The sequence below is a fragment of the Cyprinodon variegatus genome, unplaced genomic scaffold, assembly GCF_000732505.1.
Source record: "Cyprinodon variegatus isolate N-32 unplaced genomic scaffold, C_variegatus-1.0 Scaffold4, whole genome shotgun sequence".
In the NCBI taxonomy this organism is placed as follows: domain Eukaryota; kingdom Metazoa; phylum Chordata; class Actinopteri; order Cyprinodontiformes; family Cyprinodontidae; genus Cyprinodon; species Cyprinodon variegatus.
In genome coordinates, this window is record NW_015150457.1 from 2986112 (window position 1) to 3006825 (window position 20714).

At 38.8% G+C, this 20714-nt stretch overlaps 3 protein-coding genes across 6 annotated transcripts in view; 2 read left to right on the plus strand and 1 right to left on the minus strand.

The window, feature by feature from the left end:
• lin9 (lin-9 DREAM MuvB core complex component) overlaps positions 1-1686 on the plus strand; it is a 14908-nt gene extending 13222 nt beyond the window's left edge. For all 3 annotated transcript variants that reach the window (XM_015371668.1, XM_015371677.1, XM_015371685.1), the window contains one exon: positions 711-1686. In XM_015371668.1, the coding sequence (XP_015227154.1) occupies positions 711-816 (106 nt within the window). In that variant the 3' untranslated portion in view covers positions 817-1686. The remainder of the gene's footprint in view (positions 1-710) is intronic.
• Positions 1687-1829: 143 nt separating this feature from the next.
• Positions 1830-3118, minus strand: mixl1 (Mix paired-like homeobox). The gene is made up of 4 exons (XM_015372027.1): positions 2996-3118; positions 2687-2904; positions 2481-2607; positions 1830-2402 (listed from the first exon to the last, which is right to left on the minus strand). The coding sequence occupies exons 1-4, from the start codon at positions 3090-3092 to the stop codon at positions 1834-1836; spliced, it is 1011 nt and encodes a 336-aa protein (XP_015227513.1). The 5' UTR covers positions 3093-3118; the 3' UTR covers positions 1830-1833.
• A 6095-nt stretch (positions 3119-9213) lies between these two features.
• On the plus strand, positions 9214-18118 carry acbd3 (acyl-CoA binding domain containing 3). 2 transcript variants are annotated; one of them, XM_015373308.1, is made up of 8 exons: positions 9214-9515; positions 11285-11426; positions 11654-11794; positions 11968-12126; positions 12341-12515; positions 13005-13254; positions 13829-14113; positions 16103-18118. In XM_015373308.1, exons 1-8 carry the CDS (start codon positions 9248-9250, stop codon positions 16315-16317), a joined length of 1635 nt encoding a protein of 544 aa, XP_015228794.1. In that variant the 5' UTR covers positions 9214-9247; the 3' UTR covers positions 16318-18118. The 2 variants fall into 2 exon arrangements, with proteins under 2 accessions (XP_015228794.1, XP_015228786.1); XM_015373300.1 differs by having other exon boundaries at positions 13826-14113; positions 16103-18117.
• Positions 18119-20714: the final 2596 nt, after the last annotated feature.

Here is a 20714-nt window from a genome sequence, read left to right on the forward strand (position 1 = left end):
CACTTGTCGTGCACCACTCGGGATAATTCGCGACTGCAACCGTTGGAACAGCCGCTTCCCTGTGACTTTAAGATTGAAGTATGGAAGACTTTTTTTTTTTTTTTTTTTTACTGAAAGCAAGCAATTAATCAAAGCCTGTCCTTCTGGTTAGTTTTCTAAGCCAAAACAAGGCTTTCTTGGGCTACTCTATAAAGCATGGACCTCACTCTAATTTTGACATTTTGAATTGAAAAAGTTTCCTGGGTGGGAAGCAAAAAGTCTTCAAAGTTGGAAAACAAAGTCCACTGGTGTGTTTAGCCCAAGAGTTCCAGAGCTTTCCAGGTACAATTTTGGTTGCTATGCAATGGTACCCAGAACGTCAATCATTGGGGGAATTTACAATGCCATCAAAATAACGTCTTTGGAGGGTTGAGATAAAATTAACGATATTTATTTTATTTAAAAACCTATGTGAAAATGAAGGAGATATAGAAACAGAAAAAGGCATTTAACATGGCCAACATAAGATTAATGTAAATAAAGTTATTTCACTTTGAAATCTCAAAACCGTCAAAATGACTGCCATGGGAATTCTAGTTTTAATAATTCAGCAAACCTTTTTAGTCCACTTCAGAACACTGCTTTGTGTTGGTTGTTTAGCGGATGTGGCAACTATCCTTAGGCATTGCTTTATTATTTTTGAATGACTTATGTTCATCTTCTTTCCCCAGTTGCTTTCAGAATAACGTGGAAATCCACGTGTCACACATTCAGAGCGGTCTGAGTCAGCTGGGCAATCTGCACGCGTTCGCTGCCAACAACACCAATGCAGTCTGAGTCCCTGCATCCTCCCTTCCACACACACAGGTGCATGCACACACCGAAGCGAGGCCCATTACTGCCGTCTCTTTAAAACGGAGCTCTTAAGGCTACAAACGTGGCCCACGTGGACTCTTGTGGCTCACCTGACTTTGGACGACGGTTGGCCCGGACTCCGGAGTTTTGAATCCAAACAGAGGGAAGGTGTCATGTATTTTACCCTCCTATTTTATTGTATGGAAAATGTTTGCGCAACCAACCAACCAACCATTACAAGCCAGAAACAGTCTCCCATCTATCATTGAACCCTACATCCACCTGCCACAGATCACATCTCCATGCTCTTGGGTTTTATTTATTGGTTTCCATGTGCCAAACATTGATTCTAACAGTTTTTATAGTCTGTATTTATTTATTTTTGCATAGATGTGTATGGTTGTGGGAAAAAAAATAATATTTGCTATCCCTAATGTTTCCCCCTGTAAGTGTTTTGTTCTGTTGCTTCACTGTTAGCAAGCACAGGGAAAGTTAAAGAATGTTTTATAAAAACCATTTGTAGATAATTGTATAATTATTTAGAAACATTTCTGCTGTATGCTCAGAAATGTTCTTTTGGTAATTTTTGTGTGCACTGAAAGAGATTTTTGGTATTTTTATAAAGGTGAATTGTTGGGTTTTGATGCCTTTTACTCCCTAAGATCTTAGCATTTCCTCCTCAGGCATGGCTACTGCTGCTGCAACCCCTCATAAATAAAAGCCTGCATTATTGACTTAACTCTAGCGATCTCAAGTCAACACTTCCTTCCTGTTTGTTCTGTACAGATGTATATGAAAGCGCCTCAGGGCAATTGTACATAAATGTTTCCCTCTTTTTATATTAAACATATGATTGCAACAGCTTTTGGTCATTGAATTTTATTCACAAATAAAATCCAGTTAATACAAATAGTTTTAAACACTTGGACTTAATACAGCTTTATAATAAATACAGATTTTCATTATTATTGTACATGCAAGTTCTTAACGTCGACACATTCACATAAAGCCACCAAAGCCAGCCATGGCTTCGCTCTCCCAGTCTGAATCCGAGTCGCTGACTTCCTGTGCCTCCATGCTGTAGATTGGAGAAAACTGGTTGAAGCTCTCTGTGGCTCTCAGATGTGGATACTGCAGGTGGCATTCCTTTTCCTTCGGAGAGGACCTGTTGAAGCCGTTTTGGGTCGGCAAGGGAGGAATCACAACTTTCATCTCTGGTCCGATGGTTTTATTTGGCGGGAAATTGTCGTACTCCACCAGAACCTTTGGGCCCTGGCTGCCAGGCATGTTGGTTTTCATTCTCGGATGGTTCCCCAGCTCACTGGGATAAAGAGGGACGCTGCAGCTCTGGACGGAGCCTGCAGGCCTAATCAGCTGCATCTGCTCATCTGTGGCTCTTGTTGCTTTATCGTAGATGCAGGAGGGTAGCATGTGGTCGTAACTAGTGGATTTGGTCTGAACACTGGTCCTTAGAACATCCTCTGCACTGTGCTCCATCGAGGGCCTAACACTCTCCTCCAAACCAAAAGCTGCTGTCTTGCGTAGCTCAGAGCTGTGGCTATCATATGCTGCAAATAAAAAAGGTGTAGGTCAGGAAAAGCCCCCCATACATCTAAGGTTTTCTTGAGAACATTTCTAATAATCACCTTTCTCTGGAGCCATTCTGCAGGGTAGTTGCCCAAAGTGATGTCCTGACGGTGTGCTGGATGCTTTCGTGGATAACGATGAACCAACTTGGCGACGAGACTTAGCCCTTCTGTTCTGAAACCACACCTGAGATGAAAAGCAAAATAAGAACATATCCTCCAGGCTCTAATTCTTGTCCTTTCTTTTGTGAAATCAGTCCCCCTACCTGAATCCTGGACTCTGGCAGCCCGGTCAGAGCCTCCAGTCTCTCTCTCAGGTAGATGTCTGGATATTTGGTGTCAGAGTAAACCTTCTCCAGCATCTCTATTTGCTGCTGGGTAAAGTTGGTCCTTTTCCTCCTGTGGGTCAATATGGCAACGCACTTGTCTGCCCTCCCACTAGATGTTGAGTTGAAGTAGTTTGGAACATCTGAGGCTCCATAATCTGGAGAGATTGGAAGAAATCATTTAAATAACCTGCTTTGGTAGTTCTAGGTCACACATACCAGATGTTTTTAGATCTCCCAGACACTGACCTGAAGTCACCGCGCCGTTCATCTGCAGAGGCCGCTCCTGAAACATCTGAAAGTTACTGAGATCCCCGACGCGCATATTCCCATGAACCGCAGACATGGTCCGACTGAGAGCTTTTTGCTTGCTCGACTTTATAAATCCCTCCGCGATCAAAGGCAGATGCTGTCCGGAAGTGTGAATGGGTCAGCCATCGGGGCCGACTGGCACTGGAGCGGCCGCTGCAGCGACTTCAGACGTCTGCGGGGCGCGTGGAGGTGTGAAGCCATGACACCCGGAGCGGGTGGAGAGGCCGCGAGCCTGTTCAAAGGCGGGGGTTAATGGAAGCTGAGGGACTCAATACACATCGGCAGAGAAAACATTTATCCGCTTTTGCATGAGCGAAGCTCCGCTAATGGAGCCGGTGGGCTTCAAAGAGGGACGGTAGGAAGCTGGACGGAAATTATCCCAACTGAGCACAAGTTCAAAGGGATCTGTGTGACGTTGCCTTCCAACCAAACTGACAGGACAGTCAGAGAATATTTGCTGTGCACTCTACAAATCTGGCCTTTATGGATAACATGCAAAAAAACAAAAAAAAAAACAAACAAACATAAAATCATGGATGGAAATTCAAAAGACAGATTATATCTCTCCTATCCTGGCTTCTCTTCACATGCATCCTGTTAAATCCAAAATAGAATTTAAAATCCTGCTTCTCACATATAAAGCCTTAAATGGCCAAGCTCCGACTTGTATCTGAGGTATGATTGTTCCTAACAGAGCACTTTGCTCTCAATCTGCAGATTTACTAGTGGATGTGGGGGGCAGATCTTTCCTCTCCTGTGGAACCGACTACCAGTTTTAGTCTGTGAGGACTTTTTGCTGCAGGCCTAAAACTTTGCTTTTTGATAAAGCTTATAGTTAGAGTGGCTCAGGTTATCTATATAGTTATGCTGCTATAGGCTTAGACTGCTGGAGGACATAGGGACCCCTATTTCATCATTTTGCTTCATTCTATCTCTTTTATTCCACTCTGCAGAATCTGTTAGTTTAATTTCTAAAGTTATGATCTGTTCCTGTTTGGCTGTGACACCACCCTTGGAGAGAAATATCAGCTGTGCTGCTGCCATCAACACCTTTATTTATGTTGGAGATCGGCCTGTTTTCCAGTGCAGTCCTGTTTCTCTGACTGTGACTGGCTGGATGTGCTCTCTTCATCCTCTGGCATGGGAGTTGGCTCGGAGCTTGTCTGCCTGGCTGTGTGTTTCCTGGACAGGGCCGCTTTCTACAGTTGTTTTTTGTATCNCCTGGTTCTGCTGGAGGTTTCTTCCTGTTAAAAGGGAGTTTTTCCTCTCCACTGTCGCTACAAGCATGCTTGGTGTGAGGGATTGCATCCGAGTCAATGCAATCAACTGGTTTTCCATAGATAGAAAATTTTGAATTAATTTGACTGTGTGATCTGGTGAACTATAAAGTGCCTTGTGATGACATGTGTTGTGAATTGGTGCTATATGAATAAACTGAATTGAATTTGAAATATTGATTACAGTTTCCTTCAAGCTACAGAAAACAAAACAAAAACAAACAAACAAAAAAACAGCAAACAACAGTGAACCTTTTGGTTGATATACAAACTGTGATGTGACAGAGTACGCATCATCCCCCTGTGGTACATGGTAGTGGCAGCATCATGCTTCAGCAGAAAAAAGGAAAGGGTCAGAGATGCTGAATGTAAATACAGTAAAAAAAAAATAAATAAACATGAAGAAATACTATTGAACTCATTAAAACCAGACTGGGACAGATGATCCACTTCCAACAGGACAGCCCAATCAAAGTCCAGACCTAAATCCATTAAAAAAATGCTGGCAGCATCAAAAACTGCCATTCATAAATGTTTTCTGTCCAATCAGACAGATATTTGCAAAGATTAACTGAGAAACATTACAGTCTCTTGATGTTGAATAGAGAAAACTATAACAGATAAACCCCAAAGGACTTAAGGCTGAAACTGAGCTAAAAGCCAAAAAAATAAATAAAAACAATGTTGAAACTGTAACGATACAGTCGTTTGTTTACATTTTCACTGCTGCTTACCTTTATCAAGGCTGCACTTTAAAAAATGAAAATGTCTAGAGAGCTGTAATGAACAAAATTTCTATTTGTATACACTTGCGTGTACAAAATGACAAAGTCTATGTTTAAAAGGTGGTTACAAAAATATTTACTGCAAAGTGTTGGATACAGACCATGCCAGACTTTTTAGGTTTTCAGTTATGCATATATTGTGTCCATCTATATCACATAAAATCCCGATAAGATCAATTCAAATGTGCAGCTGCATCATCCAGCTATTTAAATAGTTAGCTTGTGTGTTTTTAAAGATAATCCTCTCTTGAAATTAGAGCTAATTGGAAACGATGTGAGTCAGAATACACAACCTCTATAGTTGAAAGGAGATCTAAAGGATCGGGGAGTTATTGTATAGGACAAGTCATGGGAGATCAAGTCAAGAAGTCAGACAGAATGTTTTGGCTCCTTTTGGTTGTACAAGATCAGTAAGAAATAGCTTGGAATAATTTAACGGTGCATTCAAACACAGTTTTAGTTGTTTTATAGAACAGTTCTTTAAGAAATGAATGTTTCTCCTCCTGGTAAGAAACTTCTGGGTGTGGATTGACTTCCACATTGCAACACTGAATCACTAAATTAAATCCAGACTCTGACTCACAGGATTTATAAGATATATTGCTTGCTGTGGTAAACCACAAGGAAAAAGCCTCAATGTTTGGCAGGGGAATCATATTTTATATCACCCAGCCTGTGAGTAGCAGCGAACTTGCTGGCTTTGTGAATTAACTCAATGCTATTTCCCATCAGCATCAGTACTTATTGATCTCAGCGCTTTAACGCCTTCACCTTTGTTCAGGTAGGATGTTCTCCTTGGTTAGGACATTCAAAGTTCTGTCGGTCGCTCTGTCTGAGGACCGTAATTGGGTATTGCATGTGAACACAGACCATATTGCTATGCAAAATCGGGGTGTTAAACTTCCAGGTCCCTTGTGACTGTCAGTGTAATCTCCTCTGAGAGCTGTGGATTTTGGAATCGACAATATGCTTCCCAGAGTTCTGACCTACAGAAACAAGCCAGAAACTCTGCAAATTTAGCCCTACAGCTACAAGAAAATACACAGAATTAATTTTTTCTTTTCTTTGATTTTTGCTGAAGGGGGCATTTTGTTTAAGACTGCAGAAACAAAAGTGTTAAATAATATAATTCTGTTTGTGTGCAACTAAGACTGCACTTCAGACACCAGAGACACGTAGGGATTAATGACCATTTCCAGTCAGCAGCTTCTTCAGGATCCCAAAACAAAACACGTTCACACCTTTTAAAGACTTGGCAAACTAACAGTTTGATCTGACTCGCATGCATTTGTTCTACAGACAGGCTGGTACATCATCCTCAAAGGTTTGCAGAGATATGTGAAAGTGTCAGCTACCTTATGAGCCTTTCCTTTTAGTGCAGTCTTTGTGTATTTGGGAAATATTTCGGTTTAAGATAAGTATGGACAGGTTCTTGAGGCAGTCTGTGTACTGTTAACTTTTTTAAAAAGCATAACTTATTCTAACTTTTTATGTGAACTTTATAAAGCATATGTAGAAAAAGATAATGGCAGCATTGTGAAAGGCATTAGGTTGGTTTAGATCACTGAATGAGGTAATTTTTCATTATTTACCATAATTGTTGTTTTTTTCTTATTTTTCTCCCCAAATTATCTTCTGTTTAAGATGTGTCTCTTTATCTGTGTTTGGTTATATTTTTAAACATGAATTTAATTACCTTTTACATGACTGCTTTGCTTGCTTGAGTAATTCAAAGAACTATTTTGATATTTTATCTTCATGCATAACATCACAACTTAAATTTGGGTTTATTCACAAACAATATTCAGAGAATAACAAACAATTTAAACTATTTCTAGAAGTACCTTATTACATCTGTATAATAAATACAAACTTTCATTACGCTCTCTTTGGTGTAGATTTTAGTGATAAAATTTTATGTAAAAAACAACCAAACATAAAAATACATATTGTCTTCCAATGGTACAAAATGTAATGAAAAGTATTTGGTTCCTCAAAGGATTTTTTTTTCTCTTTTTTTCCACACTTAAATATTTAAGATGACCTAACATGTTTGGATCTTGATATTCTCTGTCAGGATTCCTGGTTGCATTCATCAAAACACATCATCCAGGTTCTGAAGAGACATATCAGCCCCAGACCATCACACTACCACTACCATGTTTGACTGTGGGTATGATACTTTTCGCTAATGCTCAGTAAAAAGTAGTTGTGATGGAACATATGCCCTCTAAAAACTCCCATTTATGTCTTTATTTGAACAGCAAGAATGAACGAATACTCAATTTGTCTAATTCTCATGTTGTCCTCATATATATTGGCAGTCAGCCAAAAACGTGACATCAGAATAGGTGGGTGAATGAATGAATATGAAATATGATTATGGTTAGTTTATTTGGAAATGCTTTATTTGATTTATATAATCTATTAATATATATAATTATGTAAATCAAAGTTAAAAGGGTGTACAATTACGGAAGAGGATTCGGGCCACTGAAGAAATAAATAAAGTTAACTGATTTCTAAATACTATTTCAGTTTAATAGGGAAAAACGTCAGAATTCTGACTTTTTTCTCAGAATTCTGACTTTAATCTTAGAATTCCGACTTGTTTCCAAGAATTCTGACTTGTTTCCCGGAATTATGACTTTAATCTCAGAATTCTGACCTTTTTCTCAGAATTCAGACTGATTTTTTTCCCAGAATTCTGACTTTAATCTCAGAATTCTGATTTTGTTTTAACCAGAATTCTGGCTTTAATCTTAGAATATTGACTTCAATCTCAGAATTGTGATTTTTGTTTTAGCCAGATTTCTGACTTTAATCTCAGAAATGTGATTTTTGTTTTAACCAGAATTCTGACTATAATCTTAGAATTCTGACCTTTTCCTCAGAATTCTGACTTTTTCCCCAGAATTCTGACTTTAATCTCATAATTCTGACTTTTTTCTCAGAATTCTGACTTTAATCTTAGAATTCTGACTTTAATCTTAGAATTCTGACTTTTTTCTCAGAATTCTGACTTTAATCTTAGAATTCTGACTTTAATCTTAGAATTCTGATTTTGTTTTAACCAGAATTCTGACTTTAATTTCAGAATTCTGACTTTAATATCAGAGTTGTGATTTTTGTTTTAGCCAGAATTCTGACTTTAATCTCAGAAATTTGATTTTTGTTTTAACCAGAATTCTGACTTTAATCTCAGAAATTTGATTTTTGTTTTAACCAGAATTCTGACTTTAATCTCAGAAATGTGATTTTTGTTTTAACCAGAATTCTGACTTTAATCTCAGAAATGTGATTTTTGTTTTAACCGGAATTCTGACTTTAATCTCAGAATTCTGACTTTAATCTCAGAATTCTGACTTTAATCTCAGAATTCTGACCTTTTCCTCAGAATTCTGACTTTTTCCCCAGAATTCAAACTTTAATCTCAGAATTGTGATTTTTGTTTTAGCCAGGTTTCTGACTTTAATCTCAGAAATTTTATTTTTTGTTTTAACCAGAATTCTGACTTTAATCTCAGAATTCTGACTTTAATCTTAGAATTCTGACCTTTTTTCTCAGAATTCTGACTTTAATCTCAAAATTTTGGATCTTAATGTAGATGGGCACCATGAAGGAAGAAATGTGGTATATGGAAGAGTGTAATTTAATATGTGTATATGCAAGTTAATTCTGATTTATGTCCCTGGGGGCACCTCATAGCAATCAGCTTCACTGACAAAGATGTGAGTTGTTTGAGAAGGCCATTGACACATAGGTGGACTTTTTACGTGCCCGAGGGGTCCCTGGCGATGCTATTTCATTAATGGAGGAGCAGAAGGTGATTAAAACAATTCTCTAAAACAGACATGGCTACGGCTTGATGCTAACATGGTTTAAAGTCAGATTTCTGAGAAAAAGACAGAATTCTGAATTTTTTCTCATATTATACTGAAATAAAATAAAAAATCAGTTAACTTTTTTTTTTTTTTCCAGTGGCACTACTGCTCTTCTGAATGCCATCCAGTGCATCGCTAGTTAAAGCCTCGTCACAGTTTACTTGTTAAAAAAAAAAAAAAAACGGATGTTCCGGCTGATCTTAGCGGAAGTAGGTACGTGGCTGCTTCAGCTGACAGTCTACAATGATGGCGACAGAGGTTCAGAGCGGCGACCTCGACAGCGCTACGACCAGCCGGCTCGAAGTTTCCATCGACGGCCTCACTCTCAGCCCGGACCCGGAGGGTGAACAGAACCAAGTCGAAGAACCGAATCCGGCACCGGCTCCACCTGAGCTCGAGAAGCCGGTGGACGAAGAGGGCGACGATGGAGAGTCAACCAAACCTGCGATAGAGAGGAAATGGGGCTTTCCTTTACAGGAGCTGTACGGACTGGCCCTTAAATTCTTTAAAGGTATTTTACACATTAAAACAAAAACGGGTTTGACGCAGAGGAAGTGGGGGTTAAAAAAAGCGCGTGGTACTTTTGTGAGCACGGTTTGCTCCTAGCTGTGCTTAGCATTTAGCTAGGACTAGCTGCTAACTGTCAGGCGCATATCAGCTTTCTGGCTAATCAGTAGCTAACGAACATGTTAGCTGACCGTTGAGGCTTAAAACAGGAACGACACGTTTGAGGAGTGATGGAGAGAAGTTATTTTTCTATCCTGTAGGCGTTTTTTTGTGGTTTAGGTCGATAGAGAACATGTCAAGTCGACTGGAGCAGTTGTCCACTCTGAACTGTGGAGGCAGCGGCTTGTTTGGGGGCTTTTAACACGCCCTGTCTTTGCACTGCAGCCCAATGAAACCATGCAAGGTTGTATATTGCACAACCTATAAAGTTAAAGAATGATCTTTAAGTACCAACTCATTATTTTTAGGGTAAGCCTTATTTTATAACAGAATGGTAACACTTGTTTTCTGCCTAACTACATACTGACCCTTACTAATCAGTTGTTACCCCTACAGACCACCACCATGTCGTTTAAACGAGTCGATTCCTTCAATCGAACCCCAGTCGACCACAGCAGATTGCCGTTCACACTGAGCCTGGTTCTGCTGGAGGTTTCTTCCTGTTAAAAGGGAGTTTTTCCTCTCCACTGTCACTGCAAACATGTTAAATGTGAGGGATTGCCTTCTAGTCAATCAACTGGTTTTCATTAGATAGAAAACCTTGAATCAATTTGACTGTATGATCTGGTTGAATTGGATCTGTAAAGTGCCTTGAGATGACGTGTTGTGAATTTGCACTATATCAATATACTAAATTGAATTGAATTATCTTCATCCCTGTAATCATCCCTTGCCTCAACTGGAATATCTTTTTTTCCTTCGGCTTAAAATGGCAAAATACTCATGTTACATTTGTGATTTAACAGATCAAATTCCATTCAGTTAAACTGATTATTTTATTTAGCTGTTTCCTACTTTATCAAAAAGTCAATAACTTAAACTTTAAGTTCTTTTCAATGTATTTGTTTTGTTTGTTTTTTGCTCCATAATCCTAACCTAATGGATGACTTAATCAATGTGAATCCCTGCAAAGTTTAATTTAACATGAGAAGGAATTTCCTTCTAAATAATAACCCAAGAATTTCACTAATATTTTAATCCCATAAACAAAAAGTTGATTTGTAAGGATGTACTAAAGTGTGAACAACCTCTAGCTGCAGACATGTGGGTTGTTTTTATTCGCACACCACTCTGCTGATCACTGTGCAAACAGCTGCAGTCTGCACACAAAAAATCTCTGCTATGTATTTTTTTTCCTCAGTGTGTGTTAATTCTACTTGTTTACATACCAAACTGTACACAATCTCACTAGCTCTCCTAAGTTAACCAGAACCCTCTATATATTTGTCCAGATATCACCTCCGCATTGCAACACATAATAGTTGTAGCAATATTAATCAGCCATTTAAAAGGCTTTCACAAAGCACCCCTGCTTAGTTAGCTACAGTTGTCATGGTGACATCCTGATCTAATAATCTGATATAATTGTTTATGGGTTTATGCATAGATGGTCATAGTTATTTTAGATTGTTAAAGACTAAAACAAATCTTGCATATTTTAGTTTCTGGTGTATTCTCTTTGTTGGTTGTCAGAGGTTTGTCAGAATATTTTAATGTTTTTTTTCATGCTTCACAGAAAAATATGTGCATACTATTTTTTTTTTTTTTGATTAGATAAAGATGGTAAAGCCTTCCACCCTACATATGAGGAGAAGCTTCGACTTGTGGCCCTCCACAAACAGGTTTTGCTGGGCCCTTATAACCCCGATGCTTCACCAGAAGTCGGCTTCTTCGATGTCCTGGGAAATGATCGCAGGTAAGCCCCAGAACATTACATTACTGTAGTGTGAATTATGTAGTTTTCCTATTTATCAGAAAGCTTCACCGTTTTATTACCTCTAAAGCTAAATTTAATTAAAACATATATGGGTGCTGATCTCTTTTGGTGGAGTAGATTAATATTTATACAGTTTTCTGATTAGCAGATGGTTATTATGGCTGTTTATTCGTGATTTGATTGTACTGTTTATCTTCCATGTGCAGGAAGGAGTGGGCCTCCTTAGGTAATATGGAAAAAGAAGATGCAATGGTGGAGTTTGTGAAGCTTCTCAACAAGTGCTGTAACCTCTTCGCTCCTTACGTCATATCACACAGAATTGAAAGGGAGGAGCAGGAGCGGAAAAGGTGAAGAGTATAGTTTGAAATTTGGCACTTTGTAAAAGCAATGCATAGTTCACTTAGGAGTTTGGTATTAAAATTTTATATATTAATGCAAAGGTAACTGAAATTTTAAGAACAATTTTGATTACTAAAAATGGTTTGACTTTTGAGTTACACATATTTTTTGCCCCATTCAGGAAAGAAGAGGAGGAGCGACTGAGACAGGAGGAGGAGGAGAGGGAGCGACAAAGGCAGGAGGAGGAGAGACGAAGGATTGAGGAGGAGGAGAGGTTGCGAAGAGAGGAAGAGGAACAGAGGCAGGCAGAGTTGGAGAGGCTACGGATTGAGCAGCAGAAGTATGTATTTATTGTTGGGTAAAACGCAAACTGATCTCTCCTCAATGTTTTTCATCGTGTTTTATTTAATATTTAATGTTTTACTGCTGGAAACTCAGCTTGATGCTGAGTTCACATTCAAATCAGTTTCCCTTAACTTGCAAACTGTTCTGGCGTTCTGTTTTATTCCTTGCATATCTTTTCTGACAAAGCTTCCCGCTGTCATTTTAACCAGACAACAGATAATGGCAGCATTGAACGCCCAAACAGCAGTGCAGTTCCAACAGTATGCCGCTCAGCAGTACCCCAACAATCCAGAGCAACAGATGAGCCTTATCCGCCAGCTTCAGGAGCAGCACTATCAGCAGTACATGCAGCAGCTCTACCAGGTCCAACTGGCTCAGCAGCAGGTAAGAAGACAACTTGAAGCAGCTCAGTTTACAAAAAAGAAACGCTTTCCAAAGTATTTATAACCTTTATACTTTACGTTGTATGTTATTAAATGTGTGGGCGCCAAACAAGAGATTCTGTTAAATATATCTGATATTTGTGCACCCACTCTTGACCTATTGTTCAATTTTAGTGAGATGTTGCTTCTCCAAATTAGAAAGCAAGAGGATCTAATTATGATATGCTACGATTCAATACATTTTAATTTTCAAGATATGTTTTTTTTTTTTTTTTTCACGCTATGTACCCCTCTATTTTTCATTACTTTGTGTTGTTCCAGCACATGATTGGAATGCATGGAAGGAAGTGTAAACAATGCAATGTTTTATGTTTTTAAATCTGCAATTTTCATTTCAATTAAATTAGTTAATTGTTTCCCTTTGGTTATTTATTTATTTGTACTGGTTCATTTTATGATATAATTCTTTGCTGTTCTCATTGTGTCCCAGGCGGCCTTACAGAAGCAGCAGCAGCAGCAGAATGATTCAGCTCTGCAGGGTACCTTTGATTCCAACAGCTTTAACAGTGCTGAAATCACGTCTGCATCAGCGGCTGGAACGTTATGTGCTGCTTCACCACTTTCCAGTGAGGAAGCTCCTACTGTCAATGGAGGCCAGTCAGACTCTTACTCTGAGAGCATGGACAAAGAGCCGGAGCCAGAGCCTGCAGTCGAAGTCTCTGAGAACGGGCCTTTATTAGGTTTGTAGGCTGTAGCTGTATTTTTTCCCTCTCATTGGAAAAAAAAAAAACATAAGTGCAGGATTTGAACTCATGAAGACGGATCCACATTTTCCCTTTAGTGCAGCTAATGGCAGAAGGAAGTGGAACACTCTGCTCACTTATATGACCTTGTGGGCTGGGAGGATGAGTGCTTGACGCATGATATGATTTAGGTTTTATCTGAACACAATTTCTACTAACGAAGGAAAAACAGTCAAGCAGAAAATGAGCAAAGTATTGGATTGACATACGGGGACAACTAGTGTCCCTTAAAGAGATCGAGTGGATAAAAAAATAACAGTTATAAGTGTGTAAGCAAAAAATCTTTTACTTGTAAACATGTGGCCTTTCTTCGGTTGCTGTCATGAACTTTATAAACGAGTAATTAATCAGCCTGTTGGAGCTGCTGGTTGTTTGAAATTTGGTTTCTTTATAGTGGAACCAATCACCTGGGAGTGTAATATTTATCTTCAGGGTAGGGCTAGGCTCACAGTGTTATTGCAGATTCTCTTCAACAGATTACAAAACGTCTGTTTCTCTTTAATCACAGCAGACTCTCCACCAGTCATAGCCGCGCCGTCCATGTGGACGCGGCCGCAGATCAAGGACTTCAAGGAGAAAATCCGCCAGGATCCCGACAGCGTGATCACAGTGGGGCGTGGCGAAGTTGTGACGGTGCGCGTTCCCACCCACGAGGAAGGATCTTACCTGTTCTGGGAGTTTGCTACAGACTATTATGACATTGGCTTTGGGGTGTTCTTTGAGTGGACAGACGCTGCCTCTGCTTCAGTCAGTGTGCACGTGTCGGAGTCCAGCGACGAAGACGAGGATGATGAAGGTAAGGGATGGCTTGGAGTGTGTGATTCCTGCTGAAATGTAGCTCACAGTGGCTGCTAGTGAAATAAAAGCTGTGACCTCTATTCAACATGATTTTATTGATGATATTCTTTTCACCTTAAACTGCCTGAACCTTTGATGGATTTCTTTTCATGATTTAGTTAAAGCTTCTAAAAGTTCAAAATACTCTAAAGTAAACATTTTCTGGTAACTATAGCTGTAAAAACCGCTGTAGTAATGGGAAATGTAGGGCGTCATCTTTCAGAGATCTGATTTTGCAGTGTTGGTGTGTGTGCATGGAGTGGGATGGTAGTTATGCCTGTCTGTGCCCCATACAGCAGTAGAAAACTGGTCATCATAGTACTTTATAGTGTCACATAGTTTGTAGAAGGAAAATGTTATTGAGTGTGAGGATGTAACTTTTAAAACCTCAGTCGACCTTGGCAGATAGCCGCTTAAACTGAGCCTGGTTCTGCTGGAGGTTTCTTCCTGCTAAAAGGGAGATTTTCCTCCCCCCTGTCGCTTCAAGCATGATTAGTGTCAGGGATTGCCTTTGAGTCAATGAGTCGATGCAATTAACTGGTTTTCCTGTGGAACTATGGAGGCAGCGGCTTGTTTGGGGGCTTTTAAAACGCCCTTTCTTTGCACTGCAGACCAATGAAACCATGCAAGGTTATATATTGCATAACCTATGAAGTTATAGAGTTACCTTTAAGTACCAACTCATTACTTTTTTACAACAGAATCTCCTAACTACATACCGACCCTTACTAATGATTTGTTACCTCTACAGAACACCATGTCATTTAAAGGAGTCGATTCCTTCAATCGAACCCCAGTCGATCTCGGCAGATGGCCGCTCACACTGAGCCTGGTTCTGCAGGAGGTTTCTTCCTGTTAAAAGGGAGTTTTTCCTCTCCACTGTCACTTTAAGCATGCTTAAGGGATTGCGTTCGAGTCACTGGGTCGATGCAATCAGCAATCAACTGGTTTTCCTTAGATAGAAAACTTTGAATTAATTTGACTGAATGATCTGGTGAACTGTAAAGTGCCTTGAGATGACTTGTTGTGAATTGGCGCTATAGAAATAAACTGAATTGAATTATCTTGATCCCTGTAATCATCCCTTGCCTCCACACGAATATCTTTATTTTTTGGCTTAAAATGTCAAAATACTCATGTTACATTTGTGATTTAACAGATCAAATTCAGATCAGTTTATTTTTATATCTGGTTCCAACTTTATAAACACGTCAAGTTCTTTTCAGCTGAATTGTTTGTTTTTTGTTCCATAATCCTAACCTAATGGATGCTTAACCAATGTGAATCCCTGCAAATTTCAATTAAATGCAAAAGGGAATTTCCTGCTAAATAATGCACAGGTGTTGGTAGCTAGTTTTCCTCTAGCTCAGAAAGCAGATGAGAAGTTATTGTTACTGATAACAGAATGGATGGTTAGTAGGCAGTGGCAGGGCGAATTTCTTCTGGTTGAACAACTGAAGTCAACATAGCATTTTTTGTTGCTCAATAATGTTAGATGATGTGCATTTTTCACAACCGGAAATATTTCTTAACAGCCATATTCTAAATGCAAAGGGAAAAGTGTAGCTGGGTTTCTTTAAGCCAGATGGCTGGCAGTGTGCAGATGAGTGCTGAGGGATGGAAAATAAGATCAGTCTCTTCATAAATAGAATGCAAGGATGGAATAGTGACATGCACACCTTTTTATCTGTTCCTGCTTTGTGTATAAAATGAGTTCAGACTGTAGGTACTGCTATTGATGCTAGAAACATCGGCTTAGAGGGGTTATGAGGATGTTCACGTGGATATATTTTCCCATCTAGTATGGCTGTAATACAGGGCAATGTTGCATTTATTAATGTAGTGTTTTAGTATGAATAATGATAATATTAAAGCATCAAGAATTAAATATAAATAATAACATCCTTTCTTTTGCTGTTCTAACGTCTCACATCGGTTGTGTCCACAGGAGATCCTCCCACCGAGGAGGAGAAGGCAAAGAAGGAGGCAGGGAAGCCTCATGTGGATGAGATTGTGCCGGTTTACCGGCGGGACTGTCACGAAGAGGTGTATGCCGGCAGCCACCAGTATCCTGGGCGCGGAGTCTACCTGCTCAAGTTTGACAACTCCTATTCCCTTTGGCGCTCCAAGAGCGTCTACTACAGAGTCTACTACACCAGATAAGCCCGACTAAAGACGCAGGGAGAGCCGAAGAGTGTTTGTTCATATTATGTGTGTGTAGGTGAAGATGTATGTAAAGGCAGCCTGTATCTGTGTGTGAAGGACTAATTGATCCGTTATGGTTGGAAAAGACCACCAGAGGGAGGCAGAGAGACGCATCTGGAGCCCTTACTGGAGATTTCACTGATGTATTCCGTTTGTGCAGGCGTGAACCAAGTTCCAGCCATGCTACACATCTTGTTTGAGCCTTTGGGTAAAAGGAGTGTGCATAACTGTTGTAAATTCACCAACTGCCCTTGCTGCACTTGCATACACAAAGCTGTAGGAGTGTCCTCTAAACCTTTGTGTTACCACTTTTTTTTTTTTTCTACCCCTCCGCTGAGCACACCAGCCTGGGACGTCCCAGTCCCAGCCATATTCTGAATCCCGTCCTTGTGCGACTGACATCTATTAAACGAGAGGAAGCTCGGCATGTCCAACACTGTGAGCTGAGTTTTCCTGTTTGTTGGAAAGAACGCCCCCCCCTTCCACCCGCCTCCGAAAAAGACAGACTGTTGGAAATCCAGCGCTACTGCAAAATGTTTCTTCATAACACTATGCCTTTTTCCAGAGATCCTCTGGTTCACACATTAAAAACATCAGTGGAGACAAACATAAACATGTTTTTTGTTGTGAAACAATCGTGTCGGTCTTTTCCAGAATCACTAAGCTCAGATGAAGTCAGGAGGCTGATGGGGTCAGAGCAAGTCATGGAAGTCTTTCCATGTCTTTGCTACCTTTTTGATTTTTCTCTTCATGACTGTATGACAGGCCGAATGCAGAACCGGTAATTTTTTTTTGGAGACTACTAGCATGCATATGAAGGACAGGTAATAGTATAAGGATCTCCTGGCCCCTTTAAACAGATGCAGTGCAGAAAAACTTTAAATTCAGATCATATTTAAATGCAGTTTTTCATCTCCAGGCTGCTGTGCCCTCTGTCCTTTGCTCTCTGTGGTGCATCAAACTGCTGACTTAAATTTTATATATTTTCGGAATGCCAGTAATCTCCAGCACCTGGCCGTAAAACTACCAACAATCCCGAACCGCTCTGTTACATCTGCAGAAATCTGAAAGGCATAAATATTTACTTTTTACTCTTTCTGTTGTGGTTTGCCTCAGAGAGCCGCCGATCTTCATCCCTATTGCTTAGAGAATTGTGTTCTGCATGATGTGTCGATATTTTTCAAAGCTAACCCCATTTCTGCATCCACGTGGTTTCTTTTGCCTCTGCTTGACGAATTGTTCTCCAAACGTTTGTTTAAACTGGGGGTTTGTTCAATGGCTGAAGGAAAAAGGTTCTTGTTTTTGGCTTTATTACACTGTGCTGTGTGTGTGTGTCCAAAGGTAAATAAGGGTCTGTTCATCAGTTTCCAGTCATTTAAATACACTCTGCTCGAAAGCATTTAGTGATTTGTTCATCTAATTGTCACTACGTATGGCTCAGTCAATGCCATTTCCTGTACCTGAAAAGGTGTTTGATTATTTTTTTTTTCTAACCAGTTGGTTTTAGTTGGTCAAGCCTTGTATGTAAATAATTAAATAAATGGGTTTATGTGTTGGGTTTTTAGACTTGGAGGAAGGAAACATTTTTGCAAATCGCTGCACTGTATTATAAGGTGAATGAGGTTGTTTTGCCCCATATCTTGTTAAAAGTACAAATGTATAAGACTATTGGTATGAAAGAGAAGCTCATCTTTATTTTACTTTTTGAGTTCATAAGTTGCTAAATCATTTTGGGCATATATTTAATCTTGATTAAACTTCATCTTCTGAACTGTGTCTGCTTATTATATGTACATGTTAAACTAGCTTGATTTTTCTGTTGAAATACAAGGATTTACTTGCGTTTGAATTAGAATTATAGTATACTAAGCTAGAGTTAGTGCAACAATGTAAAAAAAAAAAAGAAAAAAAGTCACTTATGCTTCAGATCTGAGTTCTTAACCTTGTTGTTACATAAGAATCAAAGGATGGAAGATGCAAATTAAGGACGCAAAGGGACATAAGGAGGTAAAACACAAGGAAAAAATAAGACTTGCTAAAAGAAACGATCTGAACAAATAAAGCAATAAAGAGAAGGAAGGATATACCAGGTGGATGGAGCTGGACCCTAAGGAAGAACAAGAATGCAGCTACACTGATAATGGGACAGAATATAAAGAATAAGATTTCCATAAATTATGACTTTTCAACACTTAAAGAGGAACTAGATATTACAAAAATCAATTTCTAGACATTTCCACACATAGTTTTTTTTTTCTTTTTTTTTTTTAAACCTTGTTTATTAAACTAGGAATGCTTTTCTAATCTAACAGCTGCACGTCCTCTCCAGTAACAAGATAACATTTGCATTTACTTTTCTAAATGTTTCCCTAGTGAGAGAAAAAAAAACAAAGGAAGCAATGATGGGAATGCAAGGACAGCAGAAAAACCTTGCCACAGCAAAACACCACCAGGCTTGTTCCTTTCCACACCACAGTTAAAAGAGCCATTTTATCAGACATGTTTTCCTTGGTCAGAAGGACAATCCCAGATCCTAATCATTTATAACAAGCATGTCTTCACTATTTTCACTATTAATTCCCAGGCGTGTCAGGAATCCAAAGCACTGCAAACAGTGGGTGTGTAATTTCACTTATCACCAGTGAGTGAGTTGGTAAGCCACTCTGCACATAAAAGAAGGAAGAAGTTTCTAGTTTGCTGAGTAATGGAGAAATTCTTGCCTTTATCACAAAAAGCAGTTCAGTAAAATATGCTGTGCTCACTAACAGACAGCAGGGGGCGGTATTGAGCGCGCTGGATTCATACAAGTTTACAAAAAATGAAAACACAACCTCAGCATAGATGGAGTTCAGCCCCACTAGTTTTTATTGTTGCTTTTTTTGTTTTCTTTTCTTTTTTGCTGAAAACCTATATTGATTTTTAATTATCTGCCAGGAATATTCATTATGACATCAACTTTATAGGTTTTCCGTTACCTCATAAGGTTTTTTTTTTTCTGATTTAAATATATTTGCAACCTTTGGTTAAATGCAACATTTGGACATTAGAGATTTTGAAGATAACAATATCCAAATTATTTAAGATACATATTAAAACATGAGGTAGAAAATAGGTAAGTTAGTTTGAGAATATTTAGCGTTTATTAGTATTTTTAAATTCATATATATAGTAATATACAACACGTTTAAAGTAGAGGTTGGTTTGTTCACTTAGATCATTTTTGGACTGATTTACTGATGGTTATTTGTGGTTTACCACTAGATTCTCTGATATTTTAACCAATAATCCATTAGTTTTGTTATGTTATTCATATCTAATACCCATTCATGATCTGCTGTGTGCAAGTGTTTGGGATAATGCTTAAAAAAAAAAAGAAAAAATAAGATTTATAAATGGGTCAAACAACTTGTATCCAACAACAAAATTATAATGAAATATTATGCCCTAAATGCTTCTTTTTTGAATGACTCAGAACTGGCAAAGCACAGTTAATGTTCTTTCAAACTTTACATAGATTTTGTTTGAGATCTAATAGAACTAGTATGAACTAAAAGTTACATGCAAGGTGTGTTTATTTATTAAGAACATCTGTTGTAGGGTGCTATGAAGCGATTTGCAAGTACACTATAAAGATTGAGGGGAAAAAAAGATCTGGAATATCTGTGTTAAAGCAACACATATATTCGTTGTATGCGTTGTGCTGTGTCTGTATTTTCATGTGATGCACTAAAGGTCAGGGTACCGTATCTCTAGCCCAGTGATTGCTAGAGATAAACATTGACCCTCCCATGACCCTGTAAGGATGAGTAGTTAGAGACAATGGATGAATGGATTCACTGATCACCTTACTGTTTTATAGCTTTTGTCCCAGTTTAATCTGGATTTTAGTTCTACGTGTCAGCTGATGTTTGTAGCATTAAAAAGAAGTTGGATTTAGCTTTTTATGTTAAAAGGGGGTGAAATAAGTTTTTCTGAAAACCTTCTGAAGAAAATAATAAGAAATAGACAATAATAAAAGGAGCGCTACTACAGGTCATACATCCTGTAGGTCATACAAAACAACAATACAACGCCAATAACATGTGCAATGTATAATGTGCAGTTTGCCATTTGACACCCAGTGCAACAACTATATATATAAAACTATATAAATATCCACCCTGTGCAATAAGCCGGTATAATGATCCTACTACAGAAGAAAAAAAAAGAAGCTGTCATATGTGGACGCACTGTATATACTGTATATATCCCATGCACCCTTTTCTTCCTTTGGCACATTCTCCTTTTTTTGACTATTTGAGCCGATGTAACAATTAAATTCTCCAAAATCTCAAAATCGCCCTCTGTGACGTCAA

What these genes read in the sequence shown, in the direction of transcription:
- mixl1 (XM_015372027.1), bottom strand. Translation starts at nt 3,092, where the DNA reads ATGTCTGCGGTTCATGGGAATATGCGCGTCGGGGATCTCAGTAACTTT. An exon ending in GAACGGCGCGGTGACTTCAG is followed by an intron (nt 2,905 to 2,995) that starts GTCAGTGTCTGG and finishes CAATCTCTCCAG; the next exon opens with ATTATGGAGCCTCAGATGTT. An exon ending in TGCCAGAGTCCAGGATTCAG is followed by an intron (nt 2,608 to 2,686) that starts GTAGGGGGACTG and finishes TTTTCATCTCAG; the next exon opens with GTGTGGTTTCAGAACAGAAG.
- acbd3 (XM_015373300.1), top strand. Translation starts at nt 9,248, where the DNA reads ATGATGGCGACAGAGGTTCAGAGCGGCGACCTCGACAGCGCTACGACC. An exon ending in TCCAACTGGCTCAGCAGCAG is followed by an intron (nt 12,516 to 13,004) that starts GTAAGAAGACAA and finishes ATTGTGTCCCAG; the next exon opens with GCGGCCTTACAGAAGCAGCA. An exon ending in TGAGAACGGGCCTTTATTAG is followed by an intron (nt 13,255 to 13,825) that starts GTTTGTAGGCTG and finishes CTTTAATCACAG; the next exon opens with CAGACTCTCCACCAGTCATA.